Genomic DNA, 18,024 nt, shown 5'->3' on the forward strand with positions numbered 1-18,024 from the left:
TAAAGATCAGTGGGTAATACATGGCCTGATTAAGATGGCAACATGCAGGACTGCTGGCTCATTTATTAACAACTACTGAAGTCACTGTTGGAGCATAGGGTTGTTTGTTTGCTGTCAGAGTCAGTACTAGCAAAGCTGAGCTGCCTAGATTTCATTCCCCTAAAAAATATTCTTCAGTCTGCAAGAAAAAACAAAACAAAACCAAAAAGCAAACCCCAACCAGCTTGAAAATATGTGATTTCTGAAGACCAAGCAGTTATACAGAAATTTTCTTTTTAAACATTCCCTTCAGGCATAACTAGGGAATTAATAACTGAAGTGGAAGAAATGGATGATATCTATTTGAGCAGTACAAGGAACAGAGACTGCTAAAAGCAGTATTTAGAATTTACACCTCAGGGAAAGAAGTGAGGTTTTAGAAACATCAGACACTGTCAGGAGACGTTCAGATGTCATCTCCATCTTCAAAATATTGTACCTATCTCAAGGAAAAAAAGATCACTACTGTATAATGCTCCAAGTCTTCTTTGACAGGTACATCACCTATCAAAGATGATGTATTTTTCATCAAGAGCTCCACACAAGACTTTTAATTAGCCCTTCTGCAGCACAAAAAGCGAGCATTGCAGTACTGGCATTACTAAACTGGCAATCTGCAAGGCAGGAACTCAGAGTTTCAATTTTGCACTGCACAGCTCTTTACAAGTTTTGTCTTACTCATTTGAGGAGATAACAAGGTGTGTAACAATGCTGGTCTACAGCCAACTTATTTCATTGAGACCTAGCCATATACTGAAGGTGACAGTGTACTTTCTTGCTGAGATGGTTTCTAAGCAGAAAATGAAGGTCAATCACAGAGTCAATATTCCAGCTAAATCAAGAGTCAAAGATTTACCAGAAAAGAAGACCAGCAGAAGTCACTGAGAATCTCTGTCTCTCTTCACTCTTTACCTGCCATTTCAGAAATAGTAACTGATCTCATTAAAATGAGTGTTATTACAAAGAAAAAACCCGCAACATTCATCCAGACAAGTACTCCTGCTCCTCTGAGCAAACACAGCCAGAAAGCTCTTTGGTACATTCCTACTAAGAGCTTGAAATTTTAGTGACTGTACATGGGGCAAAAGAATACCCTTCATTATCTTAACTGCCACTGCATGAGGAGAATGCCACGCCATAACACACTACTATTGTGCTACAGCAATAATATCCTGCCACAGGCACAGGGCTTTATCCCAAACCAACCTCACTAAACCAGTGGGAGGCAAAAGACAGGAGAGCTTACAGAAAACATGAGAACTTAAAAGAAAACAGGAGAACTTAGACTGCAAGTGTATGGCAGATTTGAGCTAAGCAATTTTAACAGCTTTGCTTGTTAAAGAAATAATGAGGAAAAAAGATTCATTTCAGTTCAAGCAGCTCCTGAGAAAAACACTGTTAAATGTCAGTTTCTGTAACATAAACACCCCAGTCTCTCCTCAGCCCTGTCACTGGCATGCTCTTTTACAGCTGTTTGATGTGAGCTTTGATGTGGCTTTGAGCACGAATCTGTAATTTAAATGTTCTCATTTCTAGCAAGATTCTTTACTGGTCGGCCACCATTCCCACAGATATTAAAAAACCAGCTATACAAAACATTCCTATTAAAAAATCCAGCTCCTTAAAGATTAAATGTTTGAAAACATAGTACTTTATTTGGAGTAAAATACAAGATACACATGAACAGGGACAGATGAACAAGGAGAATGCACTATTAGGCGACTGACAAACACAAGGCAGAGAATGACAAGTAGAAGACTCAAGAGAAGTAAGCTGTTTTCTGGTGAGGTTACATTAAGAAAGGAGATGAAAACATTTAAAATAACTTATTTCCCAAAAAAGTTGCTTCATTAACTTTCCTATGCGTATTTAGATTATCATCTCAATATTAAGAATACTGGCAAAATCAGAATCTGTCTTCTGATGTTCAAATTTGCTTTAAATGAATTCAAGTGAAAAAGCACAACTTTATTTGAAAGGGTCCAGCACTTTGGCTATAAAGCATATTTATCTCACTGTCTAATGAACACCCTCTAGAAAAGTGCTACTGACCACACTTTGCTGAGCTATGACATGCCCAGTGTGAAGTAACATTATAGAATCAAAGTGTTTCTTTTTGTTCCTCCTAGTCTTTACTTTTGATGATGAAATTTTTACATATAATGCTACTTCTTAACTATATTAGCTACACAAAAGTAGCAACTGGAGTTTCCACCTTGAAGACATCAAAAACTCTAATGCATGTATTTTTGGTCTTTTTTTTCCCTTTTCTTAACAAAAATAAACTCCTTTGTTTGTAGGGAATGTTCTCAGTTCTTCAACAAGGTCCTGTTTGCTATTTCTCAACGAATGTCAATGGCTAACCATTAAAAACAGGACTGCAGAAACTAATATCTATAAATTTTAGGTTTACGAGGAAGTAGAGTTTCAGCGTGAAATTAATATTAATAGTTATTTTGAACACTAGAAGCAAAGAGTACATCATTCAAAACAAAAATTACTGAAAAATAATACCAGTCTACATTTTCTTTCCATGACAACTTCTGATAGATCAGATGCTTTTTGGTATTTCAGTCCTCTGACTCATATCTGAGGATTAAAAAAGAGTAAGTAGAAAAATCATTAAAACAGACTAGAAAACACCCCAACGACATTTTGTCTCTAAAGAAAATATGAAACCCAATCAATAAATTACACACAAGACTGATACATATGTGTCAAGGTTTACTGTATGACTTAAGCTACAGACAAACGCATTTACTTTTTAGACTATTTTCTCCTTTTAAAACTGGCCAGTTTACCCAACAGTAAAATGAAGGAATGACCTACCTGCAAATCCAAACAATTGCCAAAGCATCTGGAACATCTGCCATCTGTATCTCTGTGGGTAGCACCTGAGGCCTCATCTACCACACCCACGAATATCCTCCATCCTCTCCATACTAAACTCTCATTACATGCTACATGACAGCTGCTGTTGCACACACTAGCCCTAACAACACCGAACATCCATTCAAAGGATTGGCTTGTCAAAAAGCAGGGAATAGCCTATTAGAACTTCTTTTTAAGGAAAATGTATAGACTGTTTTAGAGACAAAATGGGAGCAGAACGTGGATCCAGAACAAGGATCTTGTTGGGACAGACAGGCACTTACTTGGAAAGTCTTCTACGCAGATCCTTTATCTGCTCATTCTTCTTGGTGAGAATCTCTTTCATGTTGCGATAGGCAGCTGTTTGCTGAAATTTCTTCTCCAGTTCCTACATAATAACAACATCAACATATTATTTACACATTATGAAGACTAGACCAAAATAGAAAAAAAAAAAACCTACTTGCTTTTCCTCCTCAAGTTTGGTTGGTAGTACTAGTCTCCATAACTTACTCAAATTTAGATGAAGTCAGCTGGTAGATTCAAATCAGATCACTGGGACAGACATAGAAACACTAACTTAATTTTATAACAAAATCAGGCTAAAAGTCTTCAGAAGACTGAGAATATGCTTTTCATTTAAAAATTTCTATCTAGACAAATGGTCAATTCTTTAATATTCATCTAGTTATGATCATGCAGTTAATTGTGGGTTTGCTATTTTCTGTATAATGTGCTTTTCCACTGAAATAACAAAAATATAAGGGCAAAAGTGTGGCCTGGTAAACTCTGCATCCTGTAGCATATGCTTGTTAAATTACTAATCAGTTAAAATGTGAGTAAGGAATTCATCTTTACAATACAATAAAATGCTAACCTTTTCAGCTGTGGATAGCTGATCCTGAACCTTCAGTAAGTTATGTTTTGTTGTCACCAAGTCCTCTTCTAAGAATTTTTGGTTTGCAGTAGTGTCATTCAAAGTCTTCTCAAACTGGGATTTCAAAGCTGCCACTTTATTCTCCAGTTCAGTGATATCCTGGTTTGCATTATTCTTCAATAGAAGAAATATTTAAAACATGTAAAATTCAAGGGAAGAAATATTTAAAATTTTAATTGCAAAATTCCACACAAAGTAGGCACATCTTCATTTTTAATAACTGTGTTCATGTTACTCCTGTAAAACCTAAATGAAAAGTGCTTTAACTAAAGAAAAGTTACAGCAGGGACTGATTTACAACTTAAAAAATTGTTAATAAATGCCTTTTAAAGACGGCTGGAATGTCTTCTCTGCTGAGATTTCAAGTTCTTGTACTTCACTTCTTTAGGAATTAGTTAGAGCCAGAGGATGAATCATATAACAGGAAGTTATTTACCATACAGAAAATTACCATTTAAGATCTAAATGTCTATGTTACGATGTATTTTTGAAACATTTACAAAGCTGTTAGTGTAGTACAGGTAGGAAAGGCTGAAAGTGTTTAGGCTCACACTCTCAGTCAGGTACCAACATTGCACCATTCTCAGGTGTCTTACACAAAGAGGCTCCAAGTTGCTTGTGAAGCAACTTTCCTTTTTTCCTTATGAGAAGAAACAACTCAGACCCTTCTGAACATCAGTTCTGGGTCATAAAACACTATAATAATGTAACTGTTCTATGGATTTTCATTAAAATAAAACAAAACAAAAACCAAACACAAAACATTCTAAGGTTTTAAAGCTCAGTTTCAAACTCAAACGTGTAATGACTCAGGATGAGGCTGAACCAGCAGCACCTTAAACACAACAAAATCTAAAACCTAAGAAAGCCCTGTTCCTTCTTCTATCTGGAACTTAAGACTTTAGAATAGGAAACCACTTGATAGTAGCACCTTTACAGAAGAAAAGCTTATTTTGAATTCTGAGACAAGAGTCCAAGGCTGCAATGTGGAGAAGCACTACATACATTTTGTATGTTTTAGTTGTTATTTTCTAACCATGACAAAAGTTAGTTATGCAAAAATTCTAAATCTTCAAATTAACCTTATCCAACAGAGCAGTTACTCCCAGTTCCTGCTGGGAGTTACTCCCAGTTTCAGTTACTTTGATTCACACTTTGTGCGTGGAGCCATCTATTAACTATTAATTAAAAAAAACCCCATCAATTTGATGAGTTGGGACTTAAGAACCAATTGTGGTTTGGCAGCCATTTATTTGTTCAAAGAGTTTGAAATCTACTGCTTTACAAGCAACTGGGAGAAAGCAACAGATTAGAGAGAGCAAATTAGGACAGGAAAGCTGAAGATACTCAGCAGCCCTGACACTGAGGCCAATTCATGTTTAACCAGAAAAGCAGGATGAGATTTGGTTCCAATCTTTTAACACTACAAACAGTATTATCCAGGATTCAATACACCCCTTTAGTATTTTAAACTGTTAATAATTTAAAGTTTAACAAAACAGAGAAAGAAAATATTTGTCATGACTGAGTTCCCTATTAAAATTATTATTAAATACAATTTTGAAAGTTACTAAGTAAGCTTTTAACATATTAAGAAAACCAAGTACATACCATAAACCAGGTAGAAAGCAAAATAAAAAGAAATCAGGATTAAAATATGAAAATTAAAATAGAAATGTTTTCTTATCTTGAACCTTACTTCCAAATCTGTAAATACCGCAGGAATTTTAAAGTCAATTACTCAAAATAAGGGGATTAAAGTGCTCTAATTTTGTTGAAAGCCTGAACTGAAATGTTTTAAATTTAAGAAACAATTACACATGAACAAACTTTGGAAAATTCTAATTATTGACAAATAAAGGTAGAAACTTAGAAAAATACTGAGGTGACCTGAACAGATTTATTTGTGTCAACTCACCATGTTGGAATCCTCATTTACAAAACATTTACAAAACAAACAGATTAAGAACCTCAAGTAATAAAAATAAATGGTGAAACATTTTTAACAGCACGCTGATATATGGAGAACTACAAAAAAATCAAACAAGCAGCAAGTCTGGCTTGTTCATGTGAACATCAAGTGACAAATTTGTGAAAGAATTAGTGTTTAATTGTTGCCCTAAAAAACAGGTTAGGTATCATTCTTTCATGAGTAAGAATGAAGAAACAAACAGACATAGATTTGTGTCTGTTAATACAACTCTCAGCCCTGGGAATATGAATTCTGGAATACTTCCTGATAGTTCCTGAATACGTCATAACATCAACTAATGTTATGGATTACCTGCTGACTGACAGACCAGCAGGAACAGACAATGTCAGCAGGAACAACATTGACTCAAACTCTTGCATTTGCCAGAAAAGAAACACACCATACAGACCAACATTTTGGATGTATTGGCAACAGTTTCCCCCTCTGGGAGCAGAAGGATATAATTATATTTACCTTCTGATCTCCTTGGATCATCTGTAAATCCCTCAGTGACTTCTCCAGCTTGGACTTCTCATCTAGGGCAGCTGTAGCCTGCAATACATTGAAAATTTAAAACCTCAGAAACATTTTAACTTAAAACATAAGAATAATAACCATGGGATTCTTATTTAGGTATTTTTAAATACGTAAGCAGCATTAAGTATCCAAGCTTACAGGGAATTTACCTGTGTTTCTATGGTCCTGAGTCTGGTCTTCAATTTTTCATTTTCTTCTTGGAGATAAGCAACTGTCTTTGGGTTAAAGAACAAGAAAATGTTTGTGAACACCCTTGTGCCATTTTGGATTTTCCAAATATTTCAGGGAAGAAAATACACTTCCTAACTTAGGAAAGCAAAAGAGATCCTAAATGCTTATAAAATTTGCCTTCATAAGAAATCAATAATTCATTCAATTTTCATGATTTTTTGCCCCAGTGAGAAAGCAATTTAAGTTTCCAATTCTACTGTAACATAGAGGACCATTCACTTAGACACATGCTTTACCACATTGAGATTGAGATCAGCATCTTGTTAGTATCAAGATTAATTATTAAAAATTGCATGTTCAGAGATGCAAATCTCATTGCTGCTCATCATTCATATTTTCAATCATCAGGCAAGTAAAAATTTATCCACAGTTCCTTTTCAATAGAGACAAATATCAGGTTACTGCATATCCTGTTCTATGTAACAGGAAATAATCATGTTTTATCAGTCAGAGTAAAATCACCATATGAACTTTGAATGATTTTGGGAATAAAAAAAAGACAACAGATGTACATATTCAACAAAAACTGTTATGATTTTGAAATTATTTTTGAAAGAGAATTTACATTAATCTATAAGCAAAATACAAGTCTGAATTCTTGAATGCTTTAATTATCATAGTGAGTAACAACAATTTGATTCAGACATTGTACTCAATACATCATTTTGGGAACGCAGGACAGAAGACAGAAAATAGATTATCTAATTACCTTGATTGACCAAAACTTAAAAAGGGCATTGTAAGAAGTGTGGCATTTTAGAAAAGTTCAGTTCAGTGAAATGAGTACAATACCTAATAAAAACTATTGACAATGTTAAGTACTAGAAAGTGTTTTGTAATTCTGAAAATGTTTAGTGAGTGAGAAATCAGATGTTTTCAAAACCAGTCAATACCAAATTCTTTGAGTGCCTGTTTCTTCAGGAGGAATTTAACCAACTTACAAAAAACTGGATGTAATAAGATTGACTTCAAGTGATACAGAAAATGTTCAATAACCTAATCATTTCAGCCAGCTACATATTTTAATTTACTTCTTTGTTGAAGCACCAGCTAGCTGCATGGAACTGGTTTACTATTTCACTCGATTAAATGGAAAAATAAATTACAACAGAGACCAAAATGTCTTTGCAAAAGAAGGGTTAATACTGCGATACATGTTAGAGACCATAACCGCAGTAAATTTCTGATGCTTTGCAATATTTATTAATTTACTAGCATTTTACATTCTGGGGTATATTACCATGATGTCTGTATAGTGACAGACACATTGTACAAATATTATTGTAAAGCTATTCAGGTCATTTGCATAAGCAGAATGATCATTGACCACAACTGCATGAACAGCCAAGTTCTTACCTTGTTTAGCAGCTCTGACCCACCTTCATTTAATGGAGCCAGTTTTGGTTTAATGGGATCTGCAGTGGACTGAAGAAATAATAAAGGTGAAAAAATTAAATTATACAGATTTCTAGGAGGAAGAAAAGTACTCCTTTAGTCTGTCAGTCAATGGACGGTTGACAGTCAATTCAGCTTCCTTTTGTAAAGCAAATGAACAACCTTTTATTTCAAGTTCATTTTTTTACTGTTTCCTTGGCTCTTAAATTATGGACTTCACTTTGAGCTTACGTTAAACAAAGATACTGCATAGAGACATAAAAGTATTGCAAACGTGGTTCTACTGAAGACTAACAATCCTGCAGCAACCAAAAGACAAAGGAGTAAGGAGAAGATATTTGAGTGGTTGTAAGAGGAAAAAGTATTTACAAAGCTCCAAATAATTTTCTCATTTAAAGTGGTAAAAATAATATATATTAACTAAATATACCTTTACACTCCAAACCAAGTAAGGTGCAAACATATTCATGCAAGACAAGCTAGAGTGATATCTGTACTGTGCAATCTTCTCAGCTCTTGGGTTCATGTTGGGGTAAGTGAACGTCCCAGTCTTACCCCAGCTGCCAGGGGAAGAGAACCCAGGAGCAGATGCTTCAGCACATCCCTGGTCTGGCTGACCTTGGGATGAGGTGTGTGAGGCATGCTCCAGAAATGCAGAACCTGCACTCTGGAAATAGCCAAGGCAATTCAGAGTGAGCCTTGGTGCCGAAAATGCAAAATGTGACTTTTTAGACAGTTTCAAAGACTGTTTTGAAAAAAAAAGGATGGGGTTTTGGTTTTCTCTTACACACAAAGAGTGAATACTAAGCATTTTTAACATCTGTCATGACTCCACATGACATTTGATTATGATTTGATTAAAATAAAATTCTACCTTTTTGTTTGAAGATGTATATTCCGACTTTTCAAACTCAGCAACCTGGTCCAATAATTCTCTTGAAAAAAAAAATAAAGACGCATTTATTTACCCAAGAAATATAAAAGGAGTCATTTATTTACTAAGACCTATGCTATGAAACACATTTCACCAAGCTGGTGCTATGCCTTTTATTGCATGTAAAATTCTTGTTAGAAGTACAGGGTGAAGTCCTACACAAATACCATAAATGCAACAGATCATGTCATGCAATGGTATGATACATGCATTAGAATAGACTTAGCATCCTTAATTGAAATATAATCCAACCAGACAACAAAAGCTTTTTAATTGAGATCACCTGCTCTCAACTGATTAATTCAAGAAAGAATATTACCAATAAAACATCTTGCTGCCAAGTTTGACATTATTTTGTATCTTGCTATTTTATAGATGGAAGTATTGAAGCTAACCTATCACTGATACAGTAGTAAAAGTATAAGTTTCTATTGGTTATGGTTAGGAAAAGAATGCAAACAGCCAACACTTCAAAGTTTTCTTATTGTTGCAAGTATAGTCTAATAGATGTTACCGATTCTCCAAGTCAGAGACATCTGTCTGTAACTTGAGGTACCATTTCTCAGCCTGGGAAAAGAGCTGCCGCAGAAGTAAAACGTTGGTGTAAGTTGTGTTTATGAGCTCTGACTCCACTTCACTGTGTACGACACTCTGCAGTCCATCCAGCAAGTCTATCACCTCGTCAACTGTGAAGGTCTCTTCAACAAGCCTAAACAGAGCGGTCAAAATGAGTCAGGTATGATAAAGGTTACAATTCTGCATTGTTATGAGATCCTATTACAAAGGTACCACTCATATGATGCAATATCTTTTAAAAACCTCCACTGTCAGTAGTTATTAGATGACCACAGCACTACTAATTTGTTATTGTATTTGAATTTTCTCTTTAAATCATTAAAATCACAAATATTAATTCAGCTACAGCCTTGCATCCAGTTTAGACATCAGAAGCAAGATATAAAGCAATGTCATACTGTCAATATCTATGTTAATCCCTAAGAATTTGAACAACTTGGGTTTAAAAGCATTTGACTTGTAACTTCTGGAAAATACAAGAACATACAAACCTAAATGGAGAAAAGTCACTCCATAAAGTATTCAAACCTGCCACTGCTGCTAGCATATTTTGCTTTATTCTTGCTCATAACCACTCCACACAGTACCTGCTGTCCTTGAGGTCCTGAAAACAAGAGTCCACTGTTTTGAGACACATGCCACGCTTGAAACGGGCAAAGCGCATGTAGCTGACCACTTCGTTCTGGTGGTGCTCATTAACGCCCAGCTCTGCCTGCGGAGGAGGACACGAGCACAAAGACAAATTTAAGTAAAAAGGAGCATAACTACTGTGAATACTTGCCTTCTGACTAGTTTCTGTGATTGCTTTCACAGGGTTAGCATGCTAACTAGCAGGGTAAAAAACAACCATATTTTCATAGGTCTAATCCCTATACACCTCTCATAAATGGGTGAGAAAGCTCCAGTACTTGGAAGCAAGGGCTCAAGTAGCCTCAAAAAAGTCATACCAAATCAGAGATAGAGGCAATCAGAGGATCAGAACCAGAAGGACTGTACAGGAGAGGAAGCTCTTGGACATGTCCTGGTATTACATTACACATGCATAATGTAGCTGAATCATGTATCTTTCATATATGTACTAACAAAAAACCCAGACAAAAGCATGTTATGTTTGTTACTTTTTATGTAGCTCTTGAGACTTCTCACAGAATCATAGAATCACAGAATGTTTGTGTTGGAAGGGACCTTAAAGATTATCTAGTTCCAACCCCCCGCCATGGGTGGGGACACCTCCTATTAGACCAGGTTGTTCAGAGCCCCATCCAATCTGGCTTTGAACACTGCCAGGGATGAGGCATTCACAATTTCCCTAGGCAACGCATTCCAGTGCCTCATCACCCTCACAATAAAGAACTTTTTCTGTATATCTAAACCTACTCTCTTTCAATTAGTGCCCATTACTCCTTGTCCTATCACTGCAGTTCCTGCTGAAGAGTCCCTCTCTGGCTTCCTTGTAGGTCTCTTCCAGAATACTGGAAGTTTGCTGTGAGGTCTCCACACAACCGTCTCTTCTCCAGGCTAAACAACCCCAGCTTGTCTGTCTTTGTAGGGGAGGTGCTCCAGTCCTCTTGTCAGCTTTATGGCCCTCCTGTGGACTTGCTCCAACACTTCCATGTCTTTCTTATGTTGGGAACACCAGAACTGTATGCATCACTCCAGATGCGATCTCATGAGAGCAGAAGGGGGAATCACTTCCCTCGACCTGCTGGCCATGCTGTTTTGATGAAGAAGGAGATCTTAAGTGATAATGTGAATTTGTTTCTCAACAGCCTATTGCCCAGAAACAAATATTGCCAGGGCAAATGAAGAAGGAAGTAGTTTTAGATCTGGCTAAGTAGCCCTTTTATATGTGCCTCTATCTCAAAAGAACTATTGGCATGGGCACTCACATCAGAATAACCACTGCTCATGCAGGTAGCACGGGTGACAAGGAGGCACAACAGGGCATGAGTGGGAGTTTATCACCACAGTCCCTGGAGAGCTGATGCAAAGGCAGGTCCATCTCATTTACTCCAATGTACTTTGTTAGGATGGCTGATGTTGGGAAAGGACAGCAATGTAGTAACTCAGACAAAACAGTTCATCTGATCACCTTGTCCTTAGTAAACAACCTGTGCAAGGAAGCTTCAGTGACAATGCAATCCTGGGATACCTGGATGAACAATCAATACTCCGGAAACTAAACGCAGCCGAGGAAGCAGCACCAGCAGTAAATAAAACCAGCTCTCATAGTGTGGCTGCAAGCCCAGTGTTGCCCACAAAGTCCCACTTATTGCAGATGAGGGATCATATGGAAAGCTAAATTAATGTTCTCTTTGCTGTTACTGGAGGGTTTTTTTAGTTGAAAAGCTTCTATTCATTACAGACAGAAAGGAAATTAAACTAGTAAACAAACACATAAGCACTCGTGATCTCCGAGTCAGCCACGCTGATACGCAGATAAGCCACCGGGCCACCGGATCCCTCAAAAATCCCAAACCCTGGGAGTCTCCGCAGGGATGGCAGGGTGCCCAGGTGGGCAGGTGGCGGCCGCAGCTGCCCCGAGCGGCTCCCGCATGACGACAGGCCGCACCCCTGCCCCGCTTGCGGGCCGGCCGCCCGACGTGGAGCGCCTCCGTGCCGGGATCCCGGGATGAAGGAGGAATGCCGGGCGGCGGCCCCCTCCCGCTACTCACCATGGCGGCCGCTCCGCCGGCGCTCGGACGGCTGCGGGCCCAGCGTTGCCATGGGGACCGAAGCCTCGCGAGCGCCCTCGCCGCGCTCCGATTGGCGGCGGCGCGCCCATGTGACCCGCGCGCCCACGTGACCCGCGCGCCGTGGAAGCGGATAAAGGAGCTGTTTTCTTTATTTTGTTTTACCTTTGGATTTCGTACGTGCTCAGGTGCAGCTTGGAAAACTCTACTGTGCAGCAGTGAGCTGCTGAAGCGGTAGGGGCAGTTAGGCGCGATGGGCAATATCCCGCGTTTATTTACATCACCTAAGATTTTTTTTCCAAAGGCTTTTTCACTAAACACGGATTTTTGCAAAGCATTAGCATGTCAGCAGGACAATACAGAATCACAGAGGGGTTTGTGTTGGCAGGGACCTTAAAGGTCATCTAGTTCCACCCTCCTGCCATGGGCAGGGACACCTCCCACTAGACCAGGTTACTCAAAGCCCCATCCAACCTGGCTTTGAACACTCCCAGGAACTGGGCATCCACAACTTCTCTGGACAACCTGTTCCAGTGCCTTATCACCCTCACGGTGAAGAATATTTTCCTAATAACTAATCTAAACCTACTCTCTTTCAGTTTGAACTCGTTCTCCCTTGTCCTGTCACTACAAGCACTTCTAGGCTCCCTTCAGGTACTGGAAGGCCATAATTAGGGCACCTTAAAGCCTTCTCCAGGCTGAATAATCCCAATTCTCTCAGCCTTTCCTCACTGGAGAGGTGCTCCATCTCCCTAATCATCTTGGTGGCCCTCCTCTGAACTCACCCCAACAGGTCCATGTCTTTCCCATGCTGGAGACTGCAGAGCTGGATGCAGTACTCCAGGTGGGGTAACTGTCACCAGAGTCTTTCACCTGGATCAGCCAAAAAATTTATAAAATGTGGAAAAATAACTTTGCATCCATCACCTGAGTGTATGGAAGAAGTCTAACCATTTGTAGGGGGCCCAGTTGTATTGTACCCTGATTGCACCTAAGGAGAGGATGAAAGTAATGTTGACAGAGCTTGGGATTTTCCAGTGTAAGCAAAAGGCACACTGAAATTATGGATTTTGTTCATTAATTGTCCTCAAGGCCTGCAGAAGGAGACCAGATCTGTCACAGCAGAGGTGCAATATTAGTGAGCCACAGACAGAGGAAATGCTGATCATTGAATCTGTCCCATTATGAACAGGAAGAAGGGATGTAATGGCCTTCTCCCAGGACACCAGTGGACACTTCAAAAGCTGGTGTCACCTTCCATACCCAGACAAGCAGTGAAAGCAGAGCACCGGAATGACATAGCAAAATGACTAACAGGCCAGGAAGCAGCAAGCTGGGAAAAGGCCATTTGGAACACACACAGGCAGGAGGGCTGCTGCACTTGGGCAGCTGTTTCCATCCAGGCACTTTCCAGAGCTGAGTAGCCCCAAGGGAAAACTGCCCTTCTTCCATAGTTCGAGAGGGAAAAATGGGATCCATTGCAATTTGCATTCCTCAACATTGTATTTGTCTTACTGACTACAGCGTGCAGTGCATTTTCATTAACTACTGGACCTAAAAGCAGCAGTGACCAATTTAGGATTAACGGGCAATTTTGAGTAAGCAGCTGTATTAGTGGCAAATCTAACCTAATTTCTATTTACTTCAGACACAATCAGGAACAAGTGACAAAAATTCCATCAAAATCATCTGGATCAACTCTTGAGACAGATAAAGCCTGACTCCTTCCAAATCTGTTTCAGTAAACACAAGTCACATGTGCAGTCTACATTCAACACAGGAGACTCAAGACATGTTTACAGGAGGCCCTGGAGCATGCCCTCAGGGAAGGGCATCCAGGTCTGTCCTCAGAACTGAAATCCATGTGGCAATCAAGGGAGTGCAGAAAGACAGACCATATGCACAAAAGGTTGTTCCTGAGCATAAGCAGCTCTACAGTAGTTGAAACTGGCCTAAAGGACCTGGCAGGAGCTATGCTACGCCTTCTTAGCTTGCACCTCTCTGTCCTCTGCTCCACTACACGGTACATGCTGGCAGCATCACTTCTTCAGATTCCTCGGCAAGGTGTGCAGAAAAAGGTGTTACCAACACACAGCAGGAAACACGAGTATTGCCATGAGTGATGTTGACTGACAACTTTTATGGGGATTTTGTACAGTCCATCTAAGGTATTCATGGCATCCGAAACAGTGTTGGCATTTCATTGGACCAAAACATGTTCAACCATGGATTTTCTATCATTCCTTTTCTTCCACAGTTCCTAGTTATGGAGCTTGGAATGATTGTGCATGAATGGAATTATTGAGTGTTCAGCACCTGGAAGTGCTTACCTTGGCTGCTTCTGCACACTTGTTAGCGAAGGGACCCCAGTGAAATGAAGCACAAAAGAACAGAAGTGCATGTATTCAACTAACAGCCACAAAGAGAGCAATCCCTGAATGGCCATGGTGTAACAAGAGAGAATAGCACAAAACACTGAACAGATGAACCTCCCTTTCACTGATGCCTTTGCCCCTACACTTCTGCCAATGCAGGGGCCAAGGGCAAATGAGATGCTGGGAAAAGATGAAGTCAACAACAGGTGCCAAAGAGCTGTCACACGGGATCAGACTAAAAAGCATTTTGTTTCCTTTCTGACTGTGGCAATAACCAGGAGTAAGAAAAGGAACAGAATGAGATACGTGTGTATCCTGTACGATTTGAGCCTTCACTACCATTTATCCTCCCCACTGAGTGGACCGGCAACTTTCTGAACTGCCAGCCAAACCCAAACTGCAGTGGCTGATCATCATTCTGGAATATGTCTGCTTTCAATTTCTCTAGCCCACCTTCAAAGATATTTGTTGTCTGTCTTGACAACCACTGTGGGAATGTACCATATGCTCATTATTTCTTTTTGTTTAAGCCTTCAGTTCGTTCCTGTCAGTGTTGTCTGGCTTTAGCTGTCTCCTGTATTTAGTGCTATGTCAGTCTTGAAAAGGAGAAAAGGAGATAAGAGACTGTCCACGTCACATCTGCAGTGTGCATTAGGTTGTGATTTTTGTGCTTGCTGTTGCCAACCTCCAGAGCTTCCACAAAGGACACCAGGGCAAAAATGGGGTTCTGAGGAAAACAGCACAGAATTACAAACAAAATTATCACCTTTCATGGGTAATATTTGGAGGGGGGAGGATTGGGATCAGGGGCCCCAAAGAGCAGTGTCTACTTCACAAATAAGTAACAGCTGCACCTGGGTCCTCAAGCTTCTCTATGCTCCCCTCACAACCCACTGGAACAGATCGCTGCTTTACCACTCACAATCAATATTTTCTAAGGAAACAATTCTGACCAGTTATCTCCTTCAAACATTTCTCATCTGACCTGAAGAAGCAGGAGTCAGAGGTCTGCAAATCCTTCCAGCCAAAGTGAGCAGGGACCCCGGGGCAGTGGAAGTGTCTACAGTGGTGAGGACAAGAGAGTAGCTGTGTGGGGAAAACAGTCAGCATCTGAGAGCAATATTTCTGTCATCCAGATCTAAGCCTCTTTAAAGTTACAGGAGAAGATACATTGCATTTGTGTCTGCAAACCTCCCTAACAATCCAAGCTCTCCTTTTGTGCTTGCATGCTTGAGAGTCCTATCAATCCCATGAGAATGACACCATCATTCCCACAGGATCAAATGGAGTATTTTCCATGGGGAAGCCTGTTTGGAACACTGGCTCCTACATCATGGTGCCCTAATGCAACTAAATGTACAATTCAAATTACATTTGGTCCTGTTGACTGAAAAAAACCCCGGATTATTTTAACTTTCCTGGGGAATTACTGCATTCATTTTGGGTAAGAACTTCAAAGAAAACCTACTGCAAACATGACGTGAGATTGCCATCCAGAAGAAATTAGATACAAACTTCAGATCCATGCCAGGGTTTGATTTATGCTTTTCTTCAACAGAAATCAAAGGACATTTATTTTTTATTCACTTGCCTGTCTCCACAAATTCAAAGCACTGTTCTTTAGGAAGCTGGGCTATACCTAACAAATAGAGGGGAGACTATCAATTACCATGGGCACTGCTTAGCTCTGGTGTTACTTCCAGACACAAACTATTGTACTGCCCAAGGAAAGGTTATCCATCTCTAGAAGTCTCACTGCACATAAGCTGAGAACTCTGCATTATTGCTATGACTTGAAGAATGACTAACAAATTACAATTACTATGGTAATGATATCGTAGCTGGTGGTTCTTAAGCAAAGTCTCTGAGTAATAGAACTGTAGGGGCTGAGTTTTCGTTGCTATTTGTTAGCTATGCATGGAGAAAGAAAATTCCCTTAGGAAAATTTTGAGACTTTTCAGAGAGCTGTTTCATAGCAGCTCTCACTTGCCTTTCTTTCTCGTAAATATACGCAGTGTGAACTGTGAAAACAACAGAGATTATGTCAACTAGTCCATTTTCCTAGACCAGAATGATATTGTCAGTTCAACATTTTTATTGCTTTAGCAGGAAAGAGAATTTCAAGCAGATAAAAAAAAATCTAATAATCTAGTCAGAGAAGCCATAAGCCACCATTATCCAGTACTATCACTGAGATGCCTCTATAATGCATAATCCACAACAGTAAGAGTGATGCCAGACTGCACTTTCCTGAATGAATTGAGAATGAACCGTAAACACTCACAGGCATCTTTTGGGGGATATCTCATTACTGCAGGAGATAATGGCCAATATTGCATGCATTTTTCTTTTTAGAAATGATACTAAACTGTCAGTTACAGGCTAATACTAATAAGAAACCATTCCTTTGCCAGAAGGATTGCTCCTTTGAGCTTATCCTGTGTTCCCTGCAGTATACTTTTTCTATAATGGCACTTCTGTTGAATCTGAAAAACAGTATGTGATTACATGCTGTATTGTTATAATTTGAGCCCCTGGGTACTGTGTTAGTGATGAGATTTTCTTTAAGCGTTATTCTTTTACAGTTCTTTCAAAAAGATTATCTTCCTCCAATTTCCACAGAGAGTCTTAATTATTAAGAGTACAGCCTCTACCAAATGCTGTTGATTCAAGCAGTCAGACTTGAATCGTAACAAAGGTTAAAGAGGGAGCATGGTGTGCGTGCAGTAAGATACAGTTTTTAATTTTTTTTTCTCTCACACTAAATTTGCATGTGCTCTTGGACAAATCTTTGAACTGTCTTCTTTCTAGGGTATGCTAAGACATAGAATCATAGAATAATTATCAAGGTTGAAAGAGACCTTTAAGATCATCCAGTCCAGGTGTCCATCCAGCACTGCCACTGTAACACCTAAACCACATCACCCACAGCCAGAGCCAGAGGCCTCGTAAGCACCCCAGGGATGGTGACTCCACCACGTCCCTGGGCAGCCTATTCCAATGCCAGACCACCCTAACAGTGAATTTTTTTTCTAATCTGAATCTCCCCGCTCTCATCTTAAGGCCATTTCCTCTTGTCCTCTCACTGCAGGCCCAGTAGAAGAGACCGGCCCCCACCTGGCCACAGCCTCCTTTCAGGTACTTGTAGAGAGCGATGAGGACCCCCTGAGCCTCCTCTTCTTGGCGGTTTAGCCCCTTGAGAAAAGAAGCCTTACCGTGATATTTTCCTCTGTTTTAACCTTCAGCAACCAACCTGACTAAACTGTACTGAAACAACCCCCAGGCTTCTTTTGGGGCTGCCATTAACCTGTACGACCTGGACTCACCGATCGCGGAGGTCTTTCCCACCCCAGCTTATCCCGAGTTCCCCGACCCGCGCCGGGAGGGGCGGGAGGAAGGCGGTGCTGCGGGCCGTGCCCGCCCTCCCGGGCCGGGCGGTGCGGAAGCGCAGGCTGCCGGGGCTG

The 18,024-nt window shown here is 39.9% G+C and overlaps 1 protein-coding gene across 2 annotated transcripts; it reads right to left on the minus strand.

Moving 5' to 3' along the window:
* Window positions 1–1,672: 1,672 nt before the first annotated feature.
* On the minus strand, window positions 1,673–17,937 carry LZTFL1 (leucine zipper transcription factor like 1). 2 transcript variants are annotated; one of them, XM_069007557.1, is made up of 10 exons: window positions 17,887–17,937; window positions 10,080–10,204; window positions 9,431–9,625; window positions 8,857–8,917; window positions 7,944–8,012; window positions 6,506–6,571; window positions 6,294–6,371; window positions 3,788–3,961; window positions 3,195–3,298; window positions 1,673–2,628 (listed from the first exon to the last, which is right to left on the minus strand). In XM_069007557.1, the coding sequence occupies exons 2-10, from the start codon at window positions 10,154–10,156 to the stop codon at window positions 2,610–2,612; spliced, it is 843 nt and encodes a 280-aa protein (XP_068863658.1). In that variant the 5' UTR covers window positions 10,157–10,204; window positions 17,887–17,937; the 3' UTR covers window positions 1,673–2,609. The 2 variants fall into 2 exon arrangements, with proteins under 2 accessions (XP_068863658.1, XP_068863657.1); XM_069007556.1 differs by lacking the exon at window positions 17,887–17,937 and adding an exon at window positions 12,168–12,231.
* Window positions 17,938–18,024: the final 87 nt, after the last annotated feature.

This window comes from Aphelocoma coerulescens, chromosome 2, assembly GCF_041296385.1.
Source record: "Aphelocoma coerulescens isolate FSJ_1873_10779 chromosome 2, UR_Acoe_1.0, whole genome shotgun sequence".
NCBI classification, from domain to species: Eukaryota; Metazoa; Chordata; class Aves; order Passeriformes; family Corvidae; genus Aphelocoma; species Aphelocoma coerulescens.